The sequence below is a fragment of the Antechinus flavipes genome, chromosome 6, assembly GCF_016432865.1.
Source record: "Antechinus flavipes isolate AdamAnt ecotype Samford, QLD, Australia chromosome 6, AdamAnt_v2, whole genome shotgun sequence".
Classification (NCBI taxonomy): domain Eukaryota; kingdom Metazoa; phylum Chordata; class Mammalia; order Dasyuromorphia; family Dasyuridae; genus Antechinus; species Antechinus flavipes.
Genome location: NC_067403.1, coordinates 238,453,030 through 238,472,909, shown reverse-complemented (window position 1 = coordinate 238,472,909; position 19,880 = coordinate 238,453,030). Strand labels below are relative to the sequence as shown.

The 19,880-nt window shown below is 43.5% G+C and overlaps 2 protein-coding genes across 2 annotated transcripts in view; both read right to left on the bottom strand.

The window, feature by feature from the left end:
- The window catches only part of CD82 (CD82 molecule), a 72,417-nt gene extending 67,728 nt beyond the window's left edge, over positions 1 to 4,689 (bottom strand). Inside the window, exon 1 of the mRNA XM_051966193.1 lies at positions 4,572 to 4,689. The gene's annotated coding sequence lies outside the window, so the exon portion shown is untranslated. The remainder of the gene's footprint in view (positions 1 to 4,571) is intronic.
- Positions 4,690 to 15,190: 10,501 nt separating this feature from the next.
- Positions 15,191 to 15,504, bottom strand: LOC127541103 (transcription and mRNA export factor ENY2-like). Its single transcript, XM_051966198.1, has one exon. It carries the CDS (start codon positions 15,479 to 15,481, stop codon positions 15,191 to 15,193), a length of 291 nt encoding a protein of 96 aa, XP_051822158.1. The 5' UTR covers positions 15,482 to 15,504.
- Between the last annotated feature and the right edge of the window lie 4,376 nt (positions 15,505 to 19,880).

Here is a 19,880-nt window from a genome sequence, read left to right as displayed (position 1 = left end):
AGGGAAGGTTGAGGGGACAAGAAGCTTCTCTGCTGTGTTTATGATTTGGTTCCAGTCCCTCCTTCCTCAAACCCTTCAGCCCTGCCAGGAGAAGCTTGGGGCCAAGCTGCTGTCATTAAGATTAAACCCAGCCCACCCTCTACAAACAGCTCCCAGGCCTTGTGGAGAGATAGGTGGACAGGGATCCTTCACCTCCCAATCTGATCAGCTCAGAAACAAATCCAGAACGTTTGATCCTCCCAGATTAATCAGAACTTCCCACCCTCATTAGGAGCAACTTCCCATGGAAGGGAGGAAACTGGCAAAACCGTTCCCCTCTCTACCTCCCTCAAAGCTGGGGGAATGGGGAGAGTGGAAGGGGAAGGGAAGATGGGAATAGTTTTGAAGAGAATTTCTCCCACAGTTCTGTTACAAACCATCCATGTCCAAGCAGCAGAAAGAGAGCCTGGGTACCATGCAAAGATTATGGGATTTGAGTCAGGGGGATCTATGTTCTGAATGACTTAACTGTCTATATTTGCTTGAGGAAATCATGTTACTTTTGTGGGCCTCGGTTTCCATATCTGTAAAAATGAGGGGCTTGGTTCTGGAATGTGCCTTCAAGTAAACATGTGCAAGGACCTGCCTGGCCCAGCTGCTGGAAGCCAAGAAGGAAATTAAGAGAGATCTGTCATTTCTGGCATAATCCTCCTTCTCTGTTCTGTTACCTGTATATGGAAATGATTGTTTAAAGGGGATTTGTTTTTGAGCTCTTGCCTTCAAGCAGCTGGCTGCCGCTCCTGCCCACTCCAAATCCTTCTGCAACATAACTCCCAGCAAACTGACCAACAGTCCCTAGATTTCATTAGCGGCCAAAAGGAACAGGGCTCTCCCAGCTGGCCGCACCCTCTGGGCCGAAGCGTAGGCCAGGACAGGTAGCACAGGTGTCCTTGCCAGAGGAAGGTCATGGTTGGGCTCTCTGGGACCACATCCTCCCAAAACCTCAGGCCTCTTCCTGCTCGGTGGAAGGGCCCTCTCCGGGGCTTGCCGGTGTGGCAGGAATGAGGATAATAAAAAAGGAAATGACCCCTTCCAAAAGAAACTAACGTTTGAGTTGGTGGTTTTCCGGCAGGGGTTGCTGGTGGGCACAGGCTTCTGAAGGGCTTTTGGGAGAAGTTCAAGACTTAGAGTTAGGAGATAATGTGGGGTCAAACCCCCCCCCCCCATTTATTAGCTTTGTGACCCTGCAAGTCCCTTCCACTGTTTCCTCACCTATAAAACAGAGATGCTGAAACTGATCTCATCAGAGGACTTTGAGGATTTAAAAAAATCATGACTTACAATGTGAATTATTATTCCCTAGCCAGCCTCCCTCAGAACTCCTACTAACCCTTCATGGACCTAGTAGAAGAGAATTCTATATTCTTCTTTCTTTCTTTATTTGTTTATTTCATTTGTTTTGCATGGTAATTGGGGTTAAGTGACTTCCTCAGGATCACACAGCTAGTAAGTGCCATGTATCTGAGGTCACATTGGAACTCAGGTTCTCCTGACTCTAGGGTCAGGCCCTCTGTCCACCAAGTCACCCAGCTGCTTCTTTCTTTCTTCCTTTCTTCCTTCCTTCTTTCCTTTTCTTTCTTTCTTTTTCTGGGGGGGATTCCACATTCTTAAGAAACTCAAGATTTAATCAGGACTCAGATTGTACACAAGAAAACTACTTCAATGATGAGCAAATTACTTCAATTCTCCAGCTTCCCTTTCAGTATCAAAAGATTTCTTCTTTCTCCAAATCAGTAAAAGTTGTCAGTGGCATTCTGGCCTACCGGTCTTCTTTTCTACTTGGTTCCAGATTATGCAATTATAATCTTTTCCCTCCCTAAGAAGGAACATACTTGGAGGGCAGGGATTCACATCTTAGTCTATTTTTCCTTCAAGGTATCTGCAACAGGGAAGAATGCCCATGTAATTAATAACAGCGAACATTTGTATAATGCCCTCTATATGCCAAGGCCCTGTATTAAAACAAACTCTTCACAAATTGTATCTCATTGGATCCTGGTTGTTATTATAATTTCTGGGGACAGCAGCTGGAATTCATCCAGTGGAAAAGGGGATCTGCAAAGTTTCTAGGATTTTCAATTTGAATTGGGACTTAGAGCTCATCTATCTAGTCCAACCGAGGCAACTGATCTTTGACGGTGGAAGCAAGTAGCCCATCCAAACAAAAGTGGTTTCTCCAAGATCACATAAGTAGCTGAATAAGTAGCTGAGGCAAGAATCAAACCCGAGTCCTGTGCTTCCCATATTTAGCATTTCCCCCTCTATTCTACCTCCTTCTTAATCCTTTCTAAAGACCCTAATGTGTTATTCCAAAGAATCCAACTTTTCCATTATACTCGGCCCACAATCCCCCTCACTTCTGTAAGTGGGTGGTAGAAAGGGCAGAGAAATACAAAGGGGTTGGGGGTGGGTAGGAAGAAACCAGTACTAACACAGCTATGTCTCCTTCCTAGAGTCAGAAATATCACCCTTTCTCCACGTGGAGAAAGACATCAAAGGAGGGTTTCTCAACATGAGCTTTGCCACCAGATGACAAGGAAGTCAGCAGACCTGGTTCCCCGGCTTCCAGGCCAAACAGAAACTAGCCAGTGTCCTTTAAACCCTTCTCTTACAAGCAGGTTCCAGACCACACAAAAAGCAACATTTTTCAGACTTGGAAAATGACAGCTCATTGTGATTTATCACCGTGCAATGCCCAGAAACTTTCCCAAAACAGAAACAGCACGGGACAGGCCCCCGATGGCCCGCACTTTGAATCCAAAGCCCATGGTGAGAGTTTCACAGGCTTTCTCCATTTGTCTCATGCCGGACTGGTATATCCACATTTCGATCTGATAAGAAGCTGTCACTGCTTTTCTACCCTGGGCCTCCAGGCTGTGCTCCCCTAGAAAAGTCCCTGGGGCCTGGGAGGCCAGGAAACACCAGGGAGAGTTTCCAGGGAGAAACCTTTGGGGAATCGAGCGAAGCTTACCAGAACAGCAAAGGGAAAGGAGGCGGCCTGAGCAGTAAATACTGCCCGGAGCCAGTCCGAATCTTTGCCTTTCCTGGGCTCCCCAGAGTGGGGAGCGGGTGGGACTTATGGATAAGGCACCGTGGCCAAGCCAGTGGAACATCAGTGGGGTTTTGTTGGTTTGTTTTTGTTTTTTTGTGGTGTAAACTTACTATGCCTCAGGCCTTTTAAAGGGAGGAGGTAAGGAAGAAAGTACTTGGGTTTACAAAGAAGGAAAAGAAAGGAAAGCCGGCTCAGAGGATAGTGCCCCGGGCCTCGGGGCGGGAAGAGCCGATTCAAATTCTGACTCAAACACTTACTTTTGTAAGTATGTGACCCGGGGCAAAACACTTGGCCTCTGCCCTCCTCTGTAAAATGGAGACATAATAATTGCACCGAGGGGATCCAATGGGAATAATCATTGTAAAGAGTCTGCCTGGAGGAGACCCGAGGTCATTCGAGTGGGGTAGTGATTAGAACTCAGACCTCTCAACTAAAGACATCGTAGAATTTGAAAGTTAAAGGGGGCCTGAAGGAACCCCCCGAATAACACACCTAACAGTGGTACAGCATGCCCCAGACACTCTCCCTCTCTTCTCTAGCTTACAGATACATCCGTATTAATGCACATGTATAAGTGACGCCTGAAACTCGGGAGAAGTCTTTAAGAGATCCCATTTTCCAGATGGGAGAATGAAGGCCCAAGATCCTACCCAAGTAAAACCTCGATTTGAATCTAGGTCCAGAGCCTCCAAATCCATCTTTCCGTCAAAGCTGAATCCTGACGCAGGATTAGAGGAGACCCCGAGACGTGACTTAGTCCGACTCCCTTATATAGAAATTGAGGCTTAGAGAGATTCGATGTCTCACGGGTAGTGACTGAGCATTTGAACACAGATCCTACACTTCAGAGTCGCCCTTTGGGGTTGTTGCCTTATTTCCCCATCCCACCGGAGCGACTCCCACTTTCACAGGAAAGCCCTTCCCAAGGAAGTCTATGAAGTCTTGGAAGTTTGGGTTGTTTGGGGGAATTGGGAGGGCGTATTGAGACTCCGGGAGAGGGGGTCTTCGATGGAGGGAAGATTGGGGGGAAACGGCCCATAAGCTCGAGCAAATGAGCCCCCGGGGCCCGGAGAGCTCCTCACACTCGCTGTCACAGCTGGCAGAGCCCACAGGCATGGCGGGGAGGGATGAGGCTAGAGGAGACGGGACTCCCCGCTCCGGCTCCCACCCCCCGCGGGCTCAGCCCCCTAGTTCCGCCCGGGAAGGAGGGAAGAAGGGGAGAGGCCGCCCGAGGACCGGCAGCTCCGGGGTCCCCAGCCCCGGACGGCCGCACCTCCCCGGCAATCGCCCACCAGCCCCGGCCGCTCCCCGGGAACTTGGCCCCGAGCCCCCACGCGGGGCGAGCCAACTCTGCGCGCTTGCTGCCTCGCTCCCCGCCTCGGGGACCCCCGTGTCCCCAGCCCCTCGCTCCGCGCCAGAGCCGCGGCGCCCCTCGGGGAGCGGGCTCGGGGGGCAGCTGCGGAGGGAGCCCGCCGCTTACCTGCGGCTTGGCTCTGGCTGCTGCGCTGGCCGTGCGCCCTGCTCCCCGCGCTCCGAGCCCGGTCCGGTCCGGTCCGGTCCGACACCGTCCTGGTCTGCTCCTGCCCTGCCCGCCGCTGCTCGCCGCTGCCCGGCTCTGGCTGTGCCCGGCTCGCTTCTGCTCGCCTCTGCCCGGCTCCGATCGGCCAGAGCGCCCCCCTGCGGCCGCCCCGGGAAGCAGCAGCGTCCTTCGGCCAGCCCCTTCCAACTGCCGCAGCCACGCCCCCTTCGGCCCGGGGAAGTGAGAGACGGGCCCAACCTCCCGGTCTAGCCAGCCGCCGAGTCTCGGAGAACCGGCCCGGCCGTAGAAGATCCCTGGGTCCGCCCCCGGCCCCGTTTCTAGAGGCCACGTGGACCCAGCCCGCTGCTCCTGGGTCGGGAAAAACGCGGCTCCCCAAGGACTTCTCGGACTCGAGCTGCGGGATGAACTCGGGACTTGGTCCTCCTGGAACCTCAGTTTCCTCATCTGTAAACTGGCTGTCATGGACGCTACCTCCAAGGGGGCACGTGCGAGGGTGGCGCTGGCTGAATAAATCAATCCTCCCTCCCCCCCTCAGCGCGCCAGGGATGGAGATACCCGAGACCTTGGGGGGCGGGGGCAACCAAGCTCGTTCAGCCAATCAGAGACTTTCAATTGATTAAATGAAATCGATCAAGCGCGAACACCCCGCGGCCGAGCCGGCTGCCCGAGAGACCCCTCAGCCCGGCCCCGCAGGTCCCCTCGAAGATCCGAGACTCTCTAGGACCCAAGTGAGTGACGCAAACCGGGATTTGGGAGCCAGATGTCCGGCAGCTGAGTCCTGGGACGGCTCTGGGCGCAGCGTCTGCGAGGGGGCTGTCAGTCAACACATCTATAAGTGCTTTTAACGTGCAGGTGCTGGAGTGTTAAAGAAAGGCCAAACTCGGTCCCTGGGTCCCAGAGGGGCCAGGCTGGCGGCAAGGCAACGGGCAGTCAGCTAGCAGTCCAAGCTCCACGGACGTTCGCGTGCGTGTGCGGAGGTGTGAGTGTGAACAAAGTAGACAAGGACACGTGGGATTGGGGGCAGGAGAGGGCACTTTAAGCCGATTCTTTTTATTAATAATAGATTTTTATTTTTCAAAATAGATGCAAAGGTAGTTTTCAACACCCACCTTGCAAAACCTTGGGTACCAAATTTTTCTCCATTCCTCCTCCCCTCTCCTCCTCTAGAAGCAAGTAATACAATATAGATCACACATGTGCAATTCTTCTAACGTATTTCCATAGATCATTGAGCTGATTTTTTTGATTAAAGCTGTTTATTTTCAAAACATATACATAGATAATTTTCAGCATAAACCTTTGCCAAACCTTAGTTTCCAAATTTTTTCCTTCCCCTATTCAGCAAGTAATCCAATATATTAAACATGTGCAATTCTTCTACACATATTTCCACAATTGTGTTGCACAAGAAAAATTAGATGAAAACCAAAAAAAAAGAAAGGAAAAAAAATGCAGGCGCACAACAACAAAAAGAGTGAAAATGCCTGTTGTGGTCCCCACTCAGTTTCCACAGGCCTCTCTCTGGGTGCAGATGGCTCTCTCCATCACAAGACCATCGGAGCTGGCCAGAATGATCTCACTGTTGAAAAGAGCCATGTCTATCAGAATTGAGTATCATGTAATCTTCTTGTGGCTGTGTATAATGTTCTCCTGATCCTACTCACTTCATTCAGCATGAGTTCATGTAAGTCTCCGTGGATTCTCAAAAGAAATCAGGGTGCTGAGATAAGGGTGTAGGGGGAGATTTCAAAAATGGAGGATAGCCGGTGAAAGCTCAAACCCAGGATTTGACTAGATTTCCTCAGCCAAGACAGTTATCTAAGGATTTTTCAAAAGTCAAAAAGATTTATTCTCTACTAAGTCTCATTGTCTCTCAAGTCACTAATCTCCTACCTTCTCTTCCTTTTTCACTTTTCTCCACATTAGTGTATTAAGGCTCTGGGGGCCCTTCCCAAACCTCCGTACTAATGGTTTCTAGATGGCTACATTTGATGGCGACATCTCCCCTCAGGATTCTAGGGTTATCCCTGAAAGATTTTGTTCCTAAGGCTTTAGCTCACGAACCCCTACCAGCACACTTCTTCCTATGATTATTAGTTGATATCAGTTAATCGCCAGAGTTAACCTTTAGAAATGGGTATGTACTACAGGGACATAATTTGTATAAAACCTCTCCCTCTAAATCATTCTCTTACTCAGTGGTTCTCAAACTTTTGTTTTCAGTATCTTTATCCTATTAAAAATGATTGAGGATCTCTCCAAAGCGTTTTTGTTTATCTGGATTATATTTATAGACTTTTACCATATTGGAAATAAAAACTATTTTTGAATTTGTAGATCCTCTAAAAGGGTTTCAGAGCTCCCCAAGATTCTCAGACCATACTTTGAGAACCATTGCTCTTACTAGTCTGTACAGAATCTAGGGGAAAGTGGGCCCTAGCTGAGAGAGAAATAGCTAACAGAGCTCCTGAAAGTTCTCTCCCTAGAATCCTCAAGATGTTCCTCTTGGGTATGATGTAGCTCTTCTCCTGGGCTCTTTGCAAAGCCTTGAACTGCTTTTCTTTATTATGATTTCTCAGTGTAAACACTATCTACCACAAGGGACTTCCGTCCTTAGGATACTGCTGGCACACCAATGAAAATGTCCAAATTTTCCAACCAAATTGGGGAGAGGAACCATAGGCTGAAGCTAAGCCATTCTTCTCCAACTCAGATACAATTTACCTTTTGGAAGGAATTTACAAAAAATGACCACAACTCCTCTGAATTATCCTCTCCTCTATTGATTATAACTCCTCTATAATCATCCATTATAATACTAGACTTCTAACAGATACCTTACTAGAAAACAGGGAACTTCCTTTTCATGTGAATCAATGAAGTTTTTAAAAGGCCAGGGTGTCCTACCGCATCCAGGGCCATCTCCAGTTGTCCTGAGCTATCCTTTGCCACCAGGCCCAGTGATCTGGAGGAGAAAGTGAGTCAGGTGGTCTTGCCAGACCTCTCTCACTTAAATCCAATTCCCTTGCATGTCACAGTATCACTTCTCTGTTTCATGGCCCTGTTTGAGAACGAAGCATAAAAAACAACATCCTTATCAGGACATTTGGCAGGAATGTTTTCTCTTGGCTTGCAACTTATTCCAAATCTCCAGGGTTCTGAATTTGTGCCAAGTTTTATACAAGTCCCATCCAGAACATGACCATTTGGGATAGGCTTCCTTTCCCTCCCGTTTATCCAGGGACATCCCAAGACTTTTTAGGGTAAATTTTTGATTGACTGAATAAGTTTTTACCTGTGGAGCAATGCTTCTAATCGTTTAATTTAAATGAGGTGAGGTAATTGATGGACAGAATCAATTATCTCCACTTTTACATTTGTGTCAGTGCCTGGTATATTTTAAGTGAGAAATAAATGATTGTTGATTGATTCAGGGCTGGCCTTAGAAAATTTCCTGGACACTGAATAGTTAAGAAACTACTTCTCACCACCTTACACATAATAGAGTTCTTTGGACTGAACTTCCCTGAAATTTCTTTGTCAGAGGACAGACTAGCCTGCTGTTTGGTATGTAAATGGGGTTTTTCTGAAGGGCCCCTCCTGGCTCAATGCACCTGAAATATTGTGATAGCACAAGGAGACCCAAAGTCTGGGACTTTGGACATCACTTGAACACAGCTAGGTCAAGCCCCAGATTCATGCCTCAAAATTCTTCTCTTCTCTCTAGTCAGATGCTGCCCTCTTTGGAAAACCTGATTGTCACAGTTGAAAGTTCTCTATCTATCCTGTCTCACTCTCCCAAACTGTGATTGTATGACATCTTCCTCCAAGGTCTTCATAAATGTCTAATAGAAGTGTGTGGGGTGCTCAGGGAGAGCTAGCTCCTCTAGTGGGTGGGAGGGATTGGTGCCCATCTGTCACCCGACTCCATTCGGCGGCTCCAAAAAGCTGTAGCATGATCATTAGTCACACCTGGTAAACCATCTCAGCAGATGAGCTGCATCCCAGGCCATTGCCGGTCATCCTGCCTTTGTCTTGCCAATGGATTTCAATGACTCTGGAAGAGAGAGTGAGGTTGTAGACTTTGTGCAACTCTGCCTCGTGTAAATCTGGTTCACACACCTGTGTAACCCCTGGTCCTCTTTGGAAATGAAGGACAAACAACAAATGTCCAATAAATCGAACTAAACTGACAATGAAAAGAACAATGATTTTGGAATCATATGACCTGAGTTCCAAATGCCCTTTTGCTCCTTACAGCTCCTGCAAAGTAATTTCCCTTCCTCTGTGTCCTCTCAATTCCTTCTCCTGAAGATCCAATGACCATGTGGTCTGTGGTCAATAACGGTTCTTTCTCTTTCTCTAGGATCAAAAACGTTCCCAGATCTGGAAGGCAGGTCTTTAGAAATCAGGCACAATGCCTGGAAGATAGTAGGTGTTTGAATGGAGATTTGTGGAATTGAATAGAGATCTTATCCAGCAGACAGCAGGCCTCCAGACATTCCTCCCTTCCCACTCCTCTCTGTTTTGCCCATTTTCTCCCTTCTTCATGGCAGGGGTGGAGGTGTTTGTTATGTGAACAGGGGTTGGTCAGGCCTCCAGCTTCTGTCCAAAACCATCCCACTTCCAAGGGAAAGGACATTCATTCTCTCTGTTAGTTGTGGGCTAGTAACTCACAGTTCCTTAGAGACTGTAAATAAAGCTCTGATTCTGAATCAACGAGATATGAGTTCAAATCCAGCCTCAGAAGCTTTTAAATTATTGCATGGTGCTGGGTAAATCACTTAAATGTTGTGTGCCTCAGTTTCTTTATTTGTAATATGGAGGTAATAATAACACCCACCACCTAGGATTGTTCTAAGTATCGAATGATTTATTTTGACCACTTCTGAGTGGTTATTTTCTGGACTATCTTCCGTGTCACATTATTTGCTTAAAAAGATGTCCCCCCCTCAGGGGCACCAGGATGATTGCTATAATGTTCCAAAGTCTAGCCATCCCCTCCACCCCCCCAATCTCTTATTTAGCAGACATCTACTATAGGCAAGTCCAGTTTTAGGCGCTGCAGAAAAGAACAACCAAGACATACTCTTGCTATCACGTAACTTATTAATGCTGTAGGAGACAAATATATGGGTGGAGTGAGTTGGGGAGAGGAGTAAAGAGTGCTTTTATTGGATAAGGAACTCCCAGTTAGGGAACTAATTATCAGTACAGCTCAGCCCTTGGGTTGCCATTCAGAGTTTTAGAAAGATACTAACTGAATGATGAAGGGACTTGCCTACAGGTGACAAAAGTGGGATTTGAATCCAGATCTTACTGAGACAGAGACTCGTTCTCTGCAGGTAGCCCAATAATGACTCTTATTTCTTTTTAATAATACTTTTTAGGGTTTGCAAAGCACTTCACATATACTTAGCTAATCTGATTCACAGTAACCAGCTGTTGTTATCATCCCTATATTGCAATAAGATTCTACAATTCAGAGAGGTTAGATGTGTAGTCAGGAGTCATACAGCTACTAGCTGTATATAAGTATATTATGTATATTAAGCTGTATTTGAACCCCAATCAGTTCAGTATTCAACCCACTCTGATAAACTGTCAATTTCAAGAAAGGAAGGAAACCAGCATTTTTTGTTTCCAGATCCGTATAGTTCTCTTGTTGCACAGGAGGTAAAAATAACCTGGGAAGAAAAACAAAAATGCAAGTAGGCCACATTCATTTCCCAGAGTTCCTTCTCTGGGTGTAGCCGATTCTGTCCATCATTGATCAATTGGATCTGATTTGGATCTTCTCTTTGTCAAAGAGATCCACTTCCATCAGAATACATCCTCATACAGTATCGTTGTTGAAGTGTATAATGATCTCCTGGTTCTGCTCATTTTACTCAGCATCAGTTCATGTAAGTCTCTCCAAGCCTCTCTGTATTCATCCTGCTGGTCATTTCTTACAGAACAATAATATTCCATAGCATTCATATATCATAATCTATTCAGCCATTCTCCAATTGATGAGCATTCATTCAATTTCCAATTTCCAGCCACTACAAAAAGGGCTGCCACAAACATTTTGGCACATATCTTTAATCTCTTTGGGGTATAAGCCCACTGCTGGATCAAAGGGTATGCACAGTTTGATAACTTTTAGAGCATAATTCCAAATTTCTCTCCAGAATGGTTGGATCTGCTCACAACTCCACTAGCAATGGATCAGTGTCCCAGTTTTCCTGCATCCCCTCCAATATTCATTATCTTTTCCTATCAGCTTAGCCAATCTGACAGGTGTATGGTGGTATCTCAGAGTTGTCTGAATTTTCAATTCTCTGATCAATAGTGATTTGGAACATTTTCATATCAGTAAAAATAGTTTCAATTTCATCATCTGAAAGTTGTCTGTTCGTATCCTTTGGCCATTTATCAATTGGAGAATGAAACTAGCATTTCTTAAAGTGCTTGACAGTTACTATGTGCTGAGTAAAATGCTAAGCACTTTACAAATATTTTCTCATTTTACCCTCACAGAAACACTAAGAAGTAGGTGCTATTATCATCTCCATTTTACATTTGAAGGAACCGAGGCATTGATTTGGCCAGGATCACAAGGTTTGAGTCAAGATTTGAACTCTGGTCTTGGTTCTAGGTCCAATGCTCAATCACCAACAGGAAGGTCAAAATAAATGCAAAGAGAAGACTCAGGCTAAAGTAGGAGGAGAAAGGAGATGACTGAAGAAGAGCTCATTTTTAACTTGGCGGGGGAGATGGTGATCACCATAGGGATGGATGTCAGGGAATTCCCAGCACTCGAGAGAGTATCAACCTAAGGAGATTAGGAAACAATGGATGGGGCAGGGGAGTCTCTTCCAGTCATGGGAACTGGCTTGAGCAAAGACCCAGAGATAGAGGAAGGAAAGAGGAGAAGGGAGGATGGAAAGCTGCCCAGTTTGAAGAATTTGGATTCTTCATATTTCACATTTCTTATGGTGCAATAATATTCTGTTAACATCCGTATATCACAACTTGTTCAGCCATTGCCCAATTCTTAGACATGTGGATTAGACACGTGAAAAAGTTCAGTTTGTGTTAGGAACATTTTTGTTATTTTGTTAGGAATATTGTTATGAACATTTTTGTACATTTTAAAATAGCATCCTTAGGGTATATTCTTAGTGGTGGAATCACTGAGTCAAAGGGTATGGATGGTTTTTAGCTCTTCTTACATAACATGTTGCTTTCCCAAAAGATTGCAATAATTCACAGCCCCACCAGCTCTAGTAATATGCTTGTTTCTTCTCAGTCCAGTTATCCTTAGATTTTTATCATAATAAATGATCTTTGTCAGTGCAGTGGTCCTGAAAACTAGGATTCAATATTTCTACATTGTTTAGTAGGCAATGGAGGTTCATTGAAGGTTGGGTTTTTAAGCAGAGATCATATGATTAAAGGCTGGTTTGGGGAAGCAAGACCATCTAAAAAAGTCTTTTATATTAATCTAGGCAGAAAAAATGAGTACCTGAACAAGTGTGGGCGTGGAGGGGGTAAGAAAAGGGAAAGGTTCAAGAGTTACTATTGCCTTTCCGATATCTGGAAAGAAGCAAGGGATGCTCTTGCCAATCAGATATCTGGTAAAAAAAAAAAAAAAAAAAAAAAAAAAAGGAGTAGATTACCTTCTTTTCATCCAGGATTAAGAAGAGAAGGGGGAGTTTGGAATCTTCCTATTTTCACATATAGAAGTTAATCACAGAACCAGAGAGTTGGAAGTGACCTCCAAGGAAACCTGGCCCATTCCTTTCATTTTATGATTGAAAATGAGAACAGAAGGGCAGTTAGATGGCATAGTGGATAGAGCATCAGCCCTGAAGTCAGGAGGAACTGAGTTCAAATCTGGTCTCAGACACTTAACACGTTCTAGCTGTGTTATCCTGGGCAAGTCATTTAACCCCAAGAGAAAAAGAAAAAAAAAAAAAATGAGAACAGTTGCCAGAGATAATTTTGATTTTAAACATAAAAGGTGGGATTTGAACCTCTTATATACCAGTATTCTTTCCTCTGTACATACTACAAACCCACTCACAATAATTATATAGCACTTAAAAGTTTAGAAAGCACTTTGCATATATTATCCCTACATTATAAGGGATGTGTTATGATTATCTGCATTTTATAGATTTGGTTAGGTGATTGACCTAGGGTCATATAGCTACTGAGTATCTGAGGTAGGATTTCCAGTCACCCTTTAAAGGAAAATGCTTTCCCCTTTCCTAGTGGCTAAAAACTGAAATTCTTAGCCAAAATTTCAAGATCTTTCAAGACCAGTATGTGTCCCCCCCCCAATTGTTCCTGCTTTCAAAGCCTCTGCTGAGTATAAACCAATCATTATATCATGAGGAAACCATTATTTGTTGTAAGCTTAAATCAATCATACTGAGCTTAAACAACTAGTAATCACTATGCTAAATGAGATAACCATTTTCTCATCCAATGCACCGAGTTAGCACCTTGTAAGAGTCCTTGTTTCAAGTTCAGAGTTCTGGCCTGTAACATCTCCCGCTTTCTTTTGTTTTAGAATATAAGATGGGTCACATCCTCCCTGACCTCCCTGGCTTGTATCCTAAATAGTTCACTATACTGCGAAAGCCACAAGGAGTGTATCTTCTCCTGGCTTGATCTGAAGGATAAAATTCTTCAATCACAGGGTATGCTTCTATTAAATCAGATCTATCCTATCCTTCTTTTTTGGCTTTAACTGGTGCCTTTAGTAATCTTGGCATAGGCTGCTTCATAGATGGTGCTGATTGTGTCACTGCCCCTCCCTGCCTCCTTCTCCCTCCACCCCTAAAAAGTTAATGGAGGAGGATAGGTCGGGGGTTGGGGAATGCCCTAATAGCTCTGCCATGAAGCACCACTCTCCTTCATTTCATCAGAATTCAGCTGAAACACTACATTAGCCCTTATCAAAGTTTCCTTCTTGTCTGTTTATGTACACACCCTAATTTCTGGGTCACAGATGTATGTCCTTAGGCCCATGTAGGGCACCGAAAATGTCAAGTTCTTGTTTGGATTTCTGGAGGTCTTGGAGTAGCTTTCCTTTCAGTTTGGTAATCATCACAAGAATAGACAGGTGTTAAAGTCCAAATCCTTTTTGATTTCCTTCACAGTCTCATTTCCTGGCCTGGGACCCACATAGCTTTCCTGAGAGCTTTTCACATTGGACTTGGTTCTCAGTGCGGGGAGCAGGAGGACGGGCCAGCCACCAGGAGATTCTACACTGAGTTTAAACTAATCATTGTATCACTAGAAAACCCTTATTTGTTGTAAGATTAAATCAATCCTACTCCAATTAGAGAACTATTAATATGTTTTTGGTCTTTTCTTCATTATATAGGAACATTTGAACGTTCATTTTCCCAATATTGTGTTCTAAATTTTCCATCTGCCTGCTTCCCCTTCTCCCTTTGGGAAGGCTCTTGCCTTCTTGGATAGAGATTTTTCCATATATCGTGTGTGTGTGTGTGTGTGTGTGGACTTATTCACATATAGTTTTCCTTATTAAATGGGAGTTTTGGGGGAACAGAAAAGATGTTTTCACCTTTCCTGTTATCCCCAATGCTTTCTTGCTTGGAATCTTGAGTCAAGTTGGGGGATGAATCCAAAGATCAAGATTTCTACACCCTTGAATCAAATCTCATTTCCCTGGAGAGTCAGTCACAGAGCTATTGACTTCTCTGGGATGAAAGACATTAGGGGATCTACTGCCAATTACAGAGTCTTCCCTGGGTATGCTGAGCATATAACAAAGAAGTCGGAATATCACTATGCCTGCGATGGCATGAAGACTAGTCCCAGATGCGCAGGCATATTTTTATGTGAAAATGTTTAATAACCGATTGTTGATTAACTGAGAATTTAGAGAGATGTCTGAGGGCTTTCTCTATTCTATGTATATGTGTGTGTGTGTGTGTGTGTGTGTGTGTGTGTGTGTGTGTATAAATATATATATTGCCTTTTCTTTATCATATATGAATGAACATTTTACTTTCACTTTTAAATTTTGAATTCTAAATTTTCTCTCTGCCTACTTCCCCTTCTCCCTTGGGAAGACAAGAAATTGGATTCAATGTTTTCTCTATACCTGGTGTGTGTGTGTGTGTGTGTGTGTGTGTGTGTGTGTGTGAGAGAGAGAGAGAGAGAGAGAGAGAGAGTACTTATTTACATATAATTTTCCTTTTTAAATGGGAGTTTTTGGGTGGATGGGTGACATTATAATGGGCCAGACATCTTGGCGAAAGATGATAACATTTATGGTCAATGTTAAAAGTTGAAAACACAGAACATAGAAGAAAACGGCAGAAATATGTAATTTTCAAACATGTAAATTTTATTTTTATTATTCAAATAATCTTCCAGAAAAAAAAATCAACACGCAGGTTATTCCCCAAACTTGGAAAATTCATCCTACAAAAAAGGACCAATTTAGACAATGCCCTCCAAAGATATGGAATGTCTGTTCCCCATGAATCCAAGAAATCAAAGTACATGGTGGTGATGCTTAGCCCATCTTAAAGGCTGGCATGCCGGTCAAGGAAAGTGCTTATTCTTTGTAAGAGTTCCTCCTTCACACTGTCGGGTACAAGCGCTCTGGCTCTGGGAGTGACCTCTGCTGCCAACTCGGCAGCAGTAACGTGTCTTACCCCTTTTTCTTTAATCACATCTTGACAATGAGCTTTCAATTGATCTTTCCAACCACATTCGAATAATTTCGCTCTTAGCAACTCTTGAAGTCGTGCTCCTTCACCAGTTTCTATCAGTTTCTGGACAATCATTGCTGTCATCTGTGCATCTGTGTCCATTTGGTTAATCTTCCTTTGAGCAAAGCAATCCCCCAGAGAATAGCCAGGTGATGGAGTTCCCAAATCTGGATTGTCTCCTTCACAGTGTGTTTCCTTGCCTGGCGCCAGGGCCAGCTTTTGGGAGGTCTTCGAGACTGGTTCTTGGGTTCCATGGAGGCAGGAGGAGGATGAGCTCCACAGTCTCTTTTCTGAAGTCTGTCTCAGTCCAAGAGGTTGTGCTCCAGCCTCCAGGCGTCTGTTTTTCCCGAGTGTATGGGACCGCATTCTGGAGCGCCTCTGAAATGGGTCTTGCTTTCTGTGGAGGACTGAGGATGAGCTCCACAGTCTCTGTTTTGAAGTCTGTCTCAGTCCGAGAGCTTGTGCTCCAGGCTCCAGCCGTCTGGTTTTCCCGAGTGTATGGGACCGCATTCTGGAGCGCCTCTGAAATGGGTCTTGCTTTCTGTGGAGGACTGAGGATGAGCTCCACAGTCTCTGTTTTGAAGTCTGTCTCAGTCCGAGAGCTTGTGCTCCAGGCTCCAGCCGTCTGGTTTTCCCGAGTGTGCGGGACCGCATTCTGGAGCGCCTCTGAAATGGGTCTTGCTTTCTGTGGAGGAAGGAGGAGGATGAGCTCCACAGTCTCTTTCTTGAAGTCTGTCTCAGTCCGAGAACTGGCGCTCCAGCCTCCAGCCACCACAAAGGTGGGAGATGCAATGAATCTGTCTCTCTGAGTCTGAGGGTTTGTGCTGCAGCCTCCAGCCACCGCAAAGTTGAGAGATGGAATGAATCTGTCTCTCTGAATCTGAGGGCTTGTGCTGCAGCCTCCAGCCACCACCAGGGTGAGAGATGGACTGAATGTCTCTGGCTGAATTTGTCCCGGTTTATATACTCTCTTCAAAGTACGTCATGGAAGGTGTGAAGCTTGTAGACTGTCTTAAGTACCTGTAAACTACAGAATTATCACCTTAATTCCACTGAGTTAACACCTTGTGGTAAGATTCAGTACTTAGTACTGTCTTAAGTACCTGTAAACTAGAGAATTATCACCTTCATTCCACTGAGTTAACACTTTGTGGTAAGATTCAGTGAAACCTGCTAAACTCTATCACCTTTGTGAGCAATTATCAATTCCACCAGTTAACACCTTGTAAGAATGCTTGTTTCAAGTTCAGAGTTCTGGCCCATGACACCCTCTTGCTTTGAATCTTGAATCAAGGTGGGGGATGAATCACAAGATCAAAGTGGCTCCACCCTTGAATCAAATCTCATTTCCCTCTAGAGTCAGTCATAGACCTATTGACCACTCTGGGAAGGACATCAGGGGACTCTCTTGCCAATCACTAAGTCTTCCCTGGGTAAGCTGAGCATAAAGAAAAGAAGCAGGAATATTGCCATCCTTGGGATGGCAGGTAGATTAATCCCAGATCCCAAAGCACATTATTAAGTGTAAGTGTTGAATGACTGATTGTTGATTAACTGAGATTTGAGTCTGAGGGCTTTCTTGTCATGTTCTTGTTTGGTTTTCTGGAGGTCTTGGAGCAGCCTTCCTTTTAGTTCTGTAATCACCACAAGAATAGCCAGGTAGCAAAGTCCAAATCCTTTATTATCTCCTTCACTGTCTAGTTTCCTTGCCTGGGGCCCAACTAGCTTTCTTGAGAGCCTTTCAGACCAGCCTTGGTCGCAGTGGGAGGAGCAGGAGGACAAACCAGCCACCAGGAGGCTGAAGAAGATGGAATGAATGTCTCTGAGTCCTAGGGCTTTATGCTCCAGCCTCCAGCCTTCTGTCTTCTCTGGCTGTCTCCAAGCTCTCTGAGTTATTCTCTCTGGCTCTGACTCTGGCTGAGGTTGTGGCAGAACTACTCTACATTGAGTAAGAAGCAATCATGATATCAGCAGGAAACCATTATTTGTTGTAAGATGAAATCAATTACACTGAACTTAGAGAACTAGAAGTCCCCATGCTCAATGAGATAACCATTGTCTCATCAATTCCACTAAGTTTGCACCTTGTAAGATTCCTTATTTAAAGTGCTGTTCTGGCCCATAACATCTCCTGCTTTCTTTTGTTTTTGAACATAAGGTGGTCACACCTCCTTGATCTCCCTGGCTTGTATCCTGCATAATTCACTATACTCTGAAAGACACAACAAGTTTTATCCAGTTCTAAACATGTTCTTGCTATAGATTTCCAATCACTAGGGGTTAAAATTTCATGATTTTATCTAGTCTCTCTCTCTGACTCTGACTCTGGCTGAGTTTCTCAAAGCTTTATATGCTCTACACTGAATATAAACCAATCATTATATCACTAGGAAACCATTATTTGTTGTAAGATTAAATCAATCATACTGAACTTAGAGAACTATTAATCATCATGCTCAACCAATTCCACTGAGTCAGCACCTTGTAAAAATCCTTGTTGCAAATTCAGAGTTCTGGCCCATAGCACTTTCTCTATTCTATATATGGTTTTTTTTTTTTTTGGCCTTTTCTTAATTATATAGGAACTTTTAAACTTTCATTTTTTAAAATATTGAGTTCTAAATTTTCTCTCTGCCTACTTACCCTTCTCCTTTGGGAAGGCAAGAAATTGGATAGATTTTTTTTTTTTATACCTTGCATGGGTGTGTACTTATTTACATGTAGTCTTCCTTATTAAATGGGAGTTTTTTGGGGGGGGCAGAAAAGGAATTTTCATCTTTCTTGGTATCCCCAGTGCTTTACATAGCACTCTCTTTCTTTGAATCTTGAGTAAAGTTGGGGGATCAATCAAAAGATCACAGTTTCTACACTCTTGAATCAAATCTCATTTCCCTGGAGAGTCAATGAAAGAGCTATTGACCTCTCTGATATGAAGGACATTAGGGAATCTATTGCCAATCACTGAGCCTTCCCTGGGTATGCTGAACATATAAAAAAAGAAGTGGGAATATTGCTATCCTTGGGATGGCAGGCAGACTAGTCCTAGATCCAAAAGCATACTATTCAGTGTAAATGTTTAATAACTGATTGTTGATTAACTGAGAATTTAGAGAGATGTCTGAGGGCTTTCTCTATTCTATATATTTTTTCCTTTTTTAAATTATATATGAACATTTTAACTTTCATTTTTTAAAATATTGAGTTCTAAATTTTTTCTCTGCCTACTTCCCCTTCTCTCTTGGGAAGGCAAGAAATTGAATAGAGAATTTTCTATATACCTTATGTGTGAGTGCACTTATTTACATATCTTCTCCCTTATTAAAAGGGAGTTTTTTGGGGGGCAGAGAAGATGTTTTGGCCTTTCTTGGTATCCCCAGTGGTTCACACAGTGCCCTCTTATAATGGGCTGAAGACTTGGAGAAAGATCATAACATTTATAGTCAATGTTAAAAGTTGAAAATAGAGAACATAGAATAAAACAATGGAAATATGTAATTTTCAAACATTTATATTTTATTTTTATTATTAAAATAATCTTCAAGAAAAAAATCAATACAACACACAGGTTATTACCAAAACTTGGAAAGTTCATCACATACAAAAAAAGACTAATTTAGAAAATGCAAATAAGTAAAATGCAACTAAAACTTTGTTCCCCTTTTGGGGCCTTTTTGAAGTTCCCCTTAGGTTAATTTTTAGATTGACCTTGAGGGAAGATTCATTTATAGATCCCTTCTTTATTTCCTGAGTACATTTAATTTGTCTTTGGTGTGTCTCTCAATTCCTAATGTAGAAATTGTCAATCATTACTACTCTGGGAACACAGTCACCTTCAATAATGGGAAGGCTTAGTAATATAATATATAAGCTCAGAAGTATATCTAATTCTTTCCATCAATTCCACTATATTTCTTGTGAGGTTTTCTGAATTTGTTTAATCATCAGAGTGCTTCTCCCATCTATTAAAAACTTGTTCACACCTTATAAGTCATACATAGGATTCCAAAAGACTTCTAGCCCAACCTCCTTATTTTACGGTGAAAAAAATTGAGGTCTAGGAACATTAAGCAATTTCTCCACAGTCTGAGGGATTAAAATTCAGAAATACGATTTGTCTGGTTACAGAATAGTACCCTTTCCAGTGCACTTTTTAAACTTTGTTTTAATAGCTGTTTTGTTTCCATTACATTAGAATTGTCATCATATATATTGTTTTCCTGTTTCTTCCGATTACATTGTCTGATTGTCTGACTACAGAGCAGTGTTCTTTCCATTGTATTATTTTAACTTAGTTTTAATAACTTTTTTGTTTTTATTACATTAGAATGGTCATCATATATATCGTTTTCCTGGTTCTTCTGTAAGTACATTGTCTGATTGTCTGACTACAGAGCAGTGTTCTTTCCATTGTATTATTTTAACTTAGTTTTAATAACTTTTTTGTTTTTATTACATTAGAATAGTCATCATATATATTGTTTTCCTGTTTCTTCTGACTACA

Bases quoted from the DNA above. Each gene is read 5' to 3' on its own strand.
- LOC127541103 (XM_051966198.1), bottom strand. From the start codon at position 15,481: ATGGACACAGATGCACAGATGACAGCAATGATTGTCCAGAAACTGATA.